Genomic DNA, 9,972 nt, shown 5'->3' on the forward strand with positions numbered 1-9,972 from the left:
TACATTGCCTGCCTTATTTCTTTTTTCAGCAACATTACAAGACTCCGCTTCTTTCTGTAATGCAGACATTTGCTATGATGCTGGGAGATATTAATTATCATGAAGCTTTCCTTGATCCACTGCTAAGTGATAATTTGCCCTATCCATTCTTGAGTTATGCAGTTCTCATTGTCTTCACCTTGCTTATTCCAATTCTTCTTATGAACTTACTGGTAAGTATTTCACATAGTAAAATCTGGAGATTTGGGAACATAATTGTTTATACGCATCATTATTGGATAGGATAATTTGTGTATATGCATGCTGATTTGCAGAAAACTTTGTTGATTGGTTAGCAACATGACTTTTTTTTTTAATAAGACATTGAGGTGTTCCCTTTTGCCTTTCTCTGGTTCTGTTTTCTCCATTCTTCCTTCATTTTACTACCTAAAACAAGTGTTTTACTGTCATTGTTGCAGAACAAGTTTAAGTATTTATGTATTTAGAGCCAGATTGTGATGGCCCTTGTGTAACTGCAAAGTATAAGGTGGGCATGCAAGAATCCAGCCCCTTATGTTGCCGTCCCTCAATACTAGCCCCTATGCTCCATGGAGTCCAGAGACTACCGGTTCCTCCCTCTCCCTTAGGAAGCAATGAACCCAAAAAGGGACAGAGAAGAAAGCAAGATCATGGCCCCACACCAGCTGACAGAGCAAGGAGAGCAACCTTGGAGAGCAATTTGTACCTGCCTAATGGCTGGAGCAGTTTGTGTCCCCTACCCATGTCCATGGAGAAGCCATAGCAGAGACTGTGCCTGTCTGAGGCATAATTTCTCCAGTGCTTCTCCTGAACTGATGTGGCTTAACAGTGCCGCCATCCCCAACATAAAAGCAAATATATAGACCTAACTATAGTAATTTACAGCTTGATATTCTTAGAGCCATATTTAAACAAATTGCTTAAGCAAATCTCAGTGGGTTGTATTAAATAAATGAACCACTTATCCCCTTGGAAGTATTGTTGAACACTAAATGGTAGGACTGATGTAAATAAAAAGGATCAGCAAACTGGAACTGTAGCAAAGAGAGCACGAGAGAGAAAATATTTAATGCGTCATCTTTGCCTATGCCCCATTAAACAACATGTTTGAGAGGAAATGATACAAAGATTTTTATTTTACAGGATGTTGGCCTGATCCTGCTTCAATTGAAGTCAATGAAAGCAATAAAGGACCTTAAAGAAACTGTATTAGTTTTTGAACAGTTCTTAGAAGTAGTTAAAAAGAGCATCAGGTCTGCCAAATATAATTTGCTAAGAAAATGAAAATATCATTAAACAAACAATTAACTTTCTTGATTATGGATTTTAGACATGCACAAATCTTCTCTGTTTAGTTGGTAATGTTCTGCTGATACAATATGATTTAGCAAAAGGCTTTTCAGATCATAATACCAGTGAGGAATATAATTTAAACCACTCAATGTAAAAAATCAGGTAATTAAAAATACTTGTTTGATTCTATGTTGTATTTTTAGATTGGTTTGGCTGTTGGAGACATTGCTGAGGTGCAAAAATATGCTGCACTGAAAAGGATTGCAATGCAGGTTCGTAGTGTATGTTCGGTTTTAGGTTGTAAGTAGCAGATATAATTGCTTAAACATCACCTTGAAAGAACTGGTTTATTTAGCATTAATATTATTGGTCTCTAGTGTCGTTTTTAATATAATTTTTATCACTATGGTAAAATTATTTTCAAACATCTCTGTAAGCTAGGTAGGTTGACATGTGCATGCCATCCTAAATCCCAGCTTTTGGTCATTTGTATAACTATACAAAAATTCCTTATAGGATGAAATTTTTCATGCTTTTAGCTAAAAATAAATTGTTAAAGTAAGTTTGAACAGTCAATTCAGCCTATTTTAGTTATGTGAGCATAAAAGCCAAAAATAGTATGTGTAATTTTGGGGATTTATTGCTTTCCCTTTGAAGGGGAGAATCTATTTAGCCTAAAAATGATCAAGATTCATGAAAATGTGAAGGACACCAGATCCACTGCAACATATTAAAGGCTCACTCAATTGGGCAGAGGCTATGTATTGAAATGTGTTATATAGTAGCCAATGACAGTAAATAAGGGACTTAATTCAAAGGTATTTAGGTGCCTAAAGATACAGATGGTGGGATTTTCAAAAGTATATGAGCACCTAATTCATTTATGCACTTCTGGAAACCTGACTATGAACCTATCTGCATTTATGGTGCCCCAAATCCTTTCAAAATCTAGGCCTTGGGGCTTGATTACTGGGGTAAGGCAGCTTAGGTGACATGACTTTGTAATGTTTTCACTTAAGAAATCTACAGGTCTGCTGCTTGGAGTTCTGTACACACATTTATTTAGAACTCAGCCCACCTACCTATAGGTTGTATGACCACTAGACTTCCACGAGTGGAAATGTGAAGAATATGCAATTGTCAAATAAGAAGTAAAGGTTACTTATCATTAATTATAGTTCTGTGAATGTATTGCTTCTGCATCCTCACACTACCTTGGAGTTCTACTTCTCTAGGGCTCCAAAGTTTGGTGGAAGGAACCGAGGTGATTGGGAGTGTACAGCTGTTTTCTAGTTCCAGCTTTGAACGTTCAGGAACTCAATGTCAATAGGGGGTGCACATGTGGCCCTGGTTTGCACTGCTTTCTAGAACGTTCCCAGAGCTTCACAAAGCTGCAGCATATGTCCCAGAAGTGTGCAGAGGCAATACACTCAAAGAACTACACTTACTGGTGAGTAACCTTTTTCTTTTGATGCTCACAAAACTCACAATTAGCTGAACTGACTGTTGAAACTTCTTTTAAAAATTTGCTTTTAGCTTACGGAATGAGAAATTTCATCTCAAAAGGAATTTCTTTTGCTAGAGATACAAATGACTGAATGACTGACAGGGATTTGGGATGGAATACAGAGGCAATTCTTGAAGAAATGCATGTTTTGCACTTATTTAGTTATTGGTTGGTGTGATGGGGTATGCGCCCCACATCAGCTCTGATAGGGATAATGAAGGTCTAAGAGACCAGTTAGTTCACTTTGCATCACCTGAAAAAAGGAGGGCCAAGGTTAATTGAGAGTGAAGCCCAGATGGGGAATGGCAGGGTCAGCACTATAAAACCAAGAGGCTGAAAGCAGAAGAGGGCTGCAGGGGAAGGAGTCTGCAGTTGCTCCCTGGGAAGAAGGCAGCTCCAGGAACAAAGAGGAAGTCCAGTGGGAGAGCAAGCCCTGGGATCCTGTACTGGATTAAGGAGTCTGGTAAGAGGCCAGGAGGGGTGAAGTAGCCACGGGAGTTGAGTAGGCTCCAGTGGTAAATCCAGAACCAGGAAAGAGAAGATAAGGAGTAACCTGACTCCAGAGAGAGTGAGACCATAGATGAGAAACTGAAGGATGGGGCATCAGACTGGTAGAATGCTATTCCCCAGGCATGGTCACTAGGAGTCATCCAGTGATATGTAGAGCACAGTTGGCTATCAGAAAACTCAAATATCTGTGTTTTGAAACTTCAAATGACCTATGTGATCTTTTCCATGTTTGACAAAAACATGAAATACCAATGCTATGAATAATGGAAATGAGCTGATATAGTATTTCATGTTTAAAGAAATAAGTATACATGTTCAGTATTTCCTTAATAGTTTCAATGGATGGAGGGTGTAGTAGAGTCCTCAAAGGGCCAGAACCCAGTTTCCAGTCTCTCACCTCCCAGCAGCAAGGACTTTCCATCCAGTTCTTAACTCTTGTATGTGGCTTATCCTTGCCTCAGCATTTTCAACATCCTTAGTCTCTCATTACTTGGGGAGTGGGGGAATAAGATTTATGCCCTTCCTGCAACAAGAGCAGTTGACAGGGGATCCTGGGCCCTACCACTCCACCAGCCTCAGACCCAAGGCCCTATAAAATGTGGGACAATTCGGAGTGCCCTAGAGCTTGCCTCCCTGAGTCATTTCCTACCATCCCTCTCCCCCAAAGTCTCCAAGTTAAATATAAGATAGCAAAAGAAAAGACAACTTCAGTCCCAGCTCAGCAGGTAGTCCTCTTCCTCACAGTGAGGCTTCTTTAGTGCCCTTGTTCAGGAGCCCTCAGGGTAGGTTTGTCTTCTCGCCAGCCTCTTCTCTTCTGAGCTGAGTGGCTCCCTTTTAAGCTTCCTCTCAAGCTGGAGCATGCGCTGCAGGCAGGCTACCTGGGTCCAGTATTGTCCATTAACCCCTGTGGGCACAGGATGGAGTTTCTACACCCCATCACAGAGGGATTCATCATGCAGCAGTGTAAAAAGGCCAGTGGAGCCCTGAATCAAGCCAGGGGAGAATTTCTACTGGAACCAGTTTTACACAAGGCAACTTAGGCTGCCCTACAGCGCCCTACTATAGACCCATGCCCCCTGCATTTCAGGGCATCATAATACCCACTCCGACTGCTGAATTGTCTCAGATCCTACCACAGTGACAAGAACCCAACCATCACCCTATTGAAGAATCTCTCCTAATACCTATTATTACTAATCTTATTAATAGTCCTGCAAACCCAACCTCTTCAAGTGATGGAAATCCTCTCTGATCTAACCTTCTGACAACTGCATGATTCCCGAGTTGAACTGAAACCCTCAATACTGTCTGTGGCACTAGCGGGCTCGGGAATTATTTTACTGGGTAAAACACAAACCCACTGACAAGTGAATTGATAAAAATGCACAGCGGCAAAGTTTATTGGATAAACAAAGTTATGCGGTGGCTGGGGAATAGAGCGAATGGCTTGCCCATAGACAATTCAAATTATACAACCTCTTAGGCAAAGGGGAAGGAGGGGGAGTTACAGACTTAAAGGTGATAGGAGAAGTTACATACATACCACACATCCGAGCCAACTGACCAGCAGTGCAGACACCAATCGCATGGTAGGCATAGGGTAAATTACAATAAACACGACCGGCGCTAACGGGAAGATTATCTCGGCTGAGGGATGATCAGTCTCCTTGGCGTACACGTGGAAAATCCCCCCGTTTCACTTGTTGGCTGCTGTATTTTATGGGGCTTTGTTGGGGTCGTGTCGTTTTGCTATAGGTCACTTAGCTTTTCCGCCTTCCAGGTTCCGGGTTGGGGCCCTTTTATGTCAGCGGGTCTGTTTTTGGTTCTCTGCACACGACACCTTTGATTTATGCACTTGACACGCTTTTTCGCCTCCCGGGTCCCAGGTTGGTGCCCTTTATGTTAGGGGGTCTGCGCATGGCTCCTTTTGGTGTACGTGACAAGAACCTGCTGTAAGATGGGGGGGTTTTGTTGTTTCTTGTGGTGGACCGACAGTTGGCCAGCCCGGTTGTTTACCTTGGGTTGTGACAAATACCAGTCTCTCTATCTCAGCTGCTTACATAGCCCTCATCAGCAGAGTATCTGAGAGCCTCATAATTATTGATTGTATTATTCTTACAATATTGCTGAAAAGCACGGAATTACTAGCATTCCTATTCTGCTGATGGAGAGCTGAGGCACAGAGACAGTAAGTGACTGGCCAAGGTCACACATTATGTCTATGGTAGAGCAGAACATTCAAGTCTCTGACATCTGCATCCAGAGCCTTAAGCACAAAGCCACCCATCCTGAGCTCTGAGACTCAGGTTTACAAACCATGCTGGACTCCAGATGTTTCCCAGCCCACCTAGCATCCGCTAAACAAGTGTCTCCAGTGACTTTTTGTGTTCTTTCTCTATAAATATTTTACATTTGCATTATTTTGCTATGACTAACACATGACTTTTCCTCTTTTTGGCCATAACAGCCAGCCTTACATATACATTGTATGAAGGTCTAAATTTCAAAACAATGAAGCAAATGGTTTTTTTTTAACCTGTTACCAGAGTGAGTAGGACATTGGTGAGATGAAGGGCATTTACATCATCCAAATCATGATTTTGATCTAAAGAGAATTTGTTATGCTATGTTAATTACTACTCTAAATGCAAAAATATGTTTAGGTCAATCTTCACACAAATTTAGAGAAGAAGCTGCCATATTGGTTCCTAAGTCGGGTGGACCAGGAATCAATCACTGTGTATCCTAATAGGCCAAGATACTGTGGATTTATGGTAAGTTGATGTATCCTAGAGTAAAATGCTGACACACACTTGGGGCTCTGTTTTTCACGGACTGAAGTCAATAGGAATGTTGTCATTAATTTTTCTGTGTGCAAGAGTGGGACCAGAAGATACAATGTTGCCCTCATTAAAGTTAATGGCAAAATCTTACATTGAGATCACTGGGCACAGGATTAGGCCTCAAACTATCCACAACAAAAATAACGTAACTTTGAAGAAACAAGTTGTGATTAAACAATTATAGTTGGTCATGAGTTTTCAGGGAAGTGTAACCATGTGAGAAGCTTGGCAGAGAAAGACAAAGAAATATGAGATAAACTAATATAGTTCAAACAAGGGTAATAGTTTAATGACCTGCAGCACAGAATATTTTTTTCCAGACTTTGAGGGAACATGTTATTTTGCTGGCAAAGTGAATCTAGCTGTTTTCAGGCCAAATACATTTTCTAAACCAAAGTTATAAGGGTGCTAAAATATAGCTTTATGATAGAAGCTGCAACTTTCACTCTAGGGAGGAGAAATTGCTGCATTTATCTCCCTAGGGTCTTGTGCATCACTGTAATGTCTGAATTGTAATGTCTAAACAATTTCTTGTTTAGAGCGTGTTCAATTATTGCTTTGGTTTTGAAGAGACTGTCACAGACGCTCAGAGTGCTGACACAACTTTAGAACTGGAAATTTTGAAGCAGAAATACAGGTATTTTTTTTTGTTTTATTTCTGCACTAATAAGCAGAATCAGCATTGCGAATATATTGCCAGTGTCATAGCACTTAGTGTTGTACTCATAAAGTGAAATGAAATCTATTTAAGGTACTCAGATGGCCCTCATCACAATATCTGAATATTTCACAATATTTAATGTATTGGATGCACAACAGCCTTGTGAGGTAGTGAAGTCTTCTTGTCCTCATTTAACAGGTGAAGAACTATGGCACAGAGACAATAAGGTCCAGATTTTTAAATATATTTAGGTGTTGCTACATTCAGCGTTGTAACCCATAGGATTTAGGGAGCCTAAATCTTATTAAAAAAATTTGGGCCTAAATGTCTTGCCAAAGGTCACACCGGACATCTGTGACAGAGCAGGGACTTGAACACAGGTCTTCCATATTCTAGGCCAGTGATAGATCTCAGTGGTTCAGGAGCCAAATTAGCAATCAGCATTACCCAAAAGAGCTACAGAAGTGTGAACTCATTGTTTCATTTACTATATACTTGGTCAGTCATTTTGCTCTGTGTGTGTGTGTGTGTGTGTGTGTGTAATTCTCACAGTAAAATGACTGACCAAGTATTCTACAATTGATTAATAACATAGTAAAAGGATCCTGATTGGTTAATAATTAAATCTCAGAATGTTTTAATATCATGTGCTGCAAAGAGCCACAGGCAACACATTAAAGAGCCCGTTGCAATTCCCGAGCCTCAGTCTGAGTATCATTGTTCTACCACTGGACCACCACTGGAGTTTTCAAAACACTCATTCAATAACTCATGGGAGACAGTTTCTGGAGATGGTTTCCATTTCTGTAATTAATTTATTTTGTAAAAGATAACAAAAGATGTACATGTCTAATTGCATTCTATAGGATTAATACTGAATCCTTGGAAATGTCAGTAGTCCCTTTGGGCCAGATTTAGTTAGGCAGGTGCCAAAGCACTTTTCAAAAAATCCTCTAGACATCAATCTGCCTCTTTAGGCACCTAAATACTTTTAAAAATCTGGCCCTTTTTACGTCAGTGGCACTATACAAATGAGTAACTATTGTGGATAGAAAGGGATTTGCAGGATCATGCCCTGCAAGTGATAATTCTACTTCAGGATGGGACAGACCTCTGCTCTTATATTTAAAATGTATAGTTATATATCACTTTTCTTAAGGACCATGCAGCTCAATTTCCAGCCCAATATTCCTGAAATGGGGGAAGCACCATGGCATGAAATATTAAATATACTCTAGGGAACTTTTTTTTTTCTTGGCATAGGTGTGAACTTGATGATCTAATAGGTTTTTTGCATCTTTACTGTTCATGATTCTATGAAATCTGCTGTAAAACTAGATTATAAAATTTACTCTATGTATATACTTACTTTGTTTTAGGCTTAAGGATATGTCAACGCTCTTGGAAAAACAGCATGAGCTCATTAAACTGATCATACAAAAAATGGAGATAGTATCAGAGGCTGAGGATGAAGACAGTAATGATTTATTTCAGCATAAGTTTAGGAAACAGCAGTTAGAACACATGAACAGTAAATGGGATACTGTGTTAAAAGCTGTAAAATCAAAATGTCCCTAGCTCTAGCACAGCTGAAAACGACAACTTTCTGAACATGACTGTCACATCATATATTATTTGTAAAATTGCTTTACTTTAGGGTCTCCTCTCCTCTAATGCCCATGTGTAATGTTAATGTTACTCACATCATGTACACAAGTATAGAACAGGTTGCTATTTAGGGTTTACAAGAAATACAATAAACCTCTTAGCTCTGTATTTACTGACCTGTTCTGCTATTATGAACATCTTTTTTTCACGGATTCAAAGTATACTAATTCCTATAATAACCTGACTTTTGGGGGAAAATGAGGAAAGGAATCACTTTGTCAAAAATCATTTAATGTAAAACAAGAAGCTGAGCCAGACTGATTTCATTGGGAGTTTTGACTGAGTAAGGACTGCAGGATCAGGCCCTGAAAGGTACAAAATAAATGTAAGATTGTGAACCTGTTGTGCAACTGAAAGGCCAGATTCTGCCATCAGATAAGTACATCCTAAAATACAAATAGCAGAATGCAGAATTTAGTTCTGTCAGTCGCTTTGAACTATTGTCCTTTATATGTAGTATGTTTAAGGTTTGTCTACACTGAAACTGGCACGGTACTTTCCAGCGCAGGTGAACAGACACGCACTACTGCTGCTCCAGCTAGTGTGCTAGAAATAGCAGTGTGCTGTGGCACCATGAGTGGTGGTTCAGGATAGCCAACCGAGTCCAAACCTGCCCAACCCACTGGGTACCTATCCAAAGCCTTGCAGAGCTACCATGTATGTGTTTACCTGGGCTGGGAAGCATGGTCCCAGCTGCATTGTAGACATACCTTTACTATGGTTCTACCATAAGAACTCATCTTTTAGCTTAATCTGCACTTTGGGTCTTGTTATTTATTTACAGAATATAAAATGCATATGTGCAATACAATAATATACATGTATGTATGACATAAACATTAATTAAACTGCACTGTTGAAATGCTGCAATGTATTTTCAGTTTCAGAAATTGTAACAATAAACTGCTTATGTCTGTATTTGGTTGTCACCATTAGTGCTCTGCCTTTGTGTTCAGACATATTTTACTTTTAGCCTTTGCACATCATTTTACTCATTCTCTAAAGAATACCTTATTATTCAGGTAATGGTAAATTAAGTACTGGGAATGATGTCATACTATGTAGAACCTCACTAATCTACACAAAAGGCAGGGACCCTCAGTGCAAGTTAATGGCATTTGTGCTTTAAAACTGCCTAGAGTGAGATAGCATAGATAACATCACACTATGATTTCAGTGAGGATATCACCTCACTCAACATCTCTAACCCAAAACTGGCTATAGTCCAGAGCTGGAGCTAATTAGTATCTGCTCATCTTCATACTCCCTGACACTGTTGCTGAATGAGAACAGGGAAACAAACATTGCTCTCTCTGTTCTCATAGCTATTCTGCTGGGACTGACTGAAGTGCAGTCAGCTGCTGGATTGCTGAAAATTCCTGGATTCCTATGGGAGAACAGGAAGACTCAGGAGGGCCACTATGCCTCTGCCCTTCAATGCAACTCTTACTGAGCCATTGCTGCCTCTTGAG

At 40.0% G+C, this 9,972-nt stretch overlaps 1 protein-coding gene across 1 annotated transcript in view; it reads left to right on the forward strand.

Annotated features, from left to right (window-relative positions):
• Positions 1-9,400, forward strand: part of TRPA1 (transient receptor potential cation channel subfamily A member 1) — a 60,290-nt gene extending 50,890 nt beyond the window's left edge. The window contains exons 23-27 of the mRNA XM_038390381.2: positions 30-212; positions 1,515-1,583; positions 5,992-6,102; positions 6,711-6,808; positions 8,212-9,400. Coding sequence (XP_038246309.1) covers positions 30-212; positions 1,515-1,583; positions 5,992-6,102; positions 6,711-6,808; positions 8,212-8,410 — 660 coding nt within the window. The 3' untranslated portion in view covers positions 8,411-9,400. The remainder of the gene's footprint in view (positions 1-29; positions 213-1,514; positions 1,584-5,991; positions 6,103-6,710; positions 6,809-8,211) is intronic.
• The last annotated feature ends 572 nt before the right edge of the window (positions 9,401-9,972 follow it).

Source organism: Dermochelys coriacea, chromosome 2 (assembly GCF_009764565.3).
Source record: "Dermochelys coriacea isolate rDerCor1 chromosome 2, rDerCor1.pri.v4, whole genome shotgun sequence".
Taxonomy (NCBI): domain Eukaryota; kingdom Metazoa; phylum Chordata; order Testudines; family Dermochelyidae; genus Dermochelys; species Dermochelys coriacea.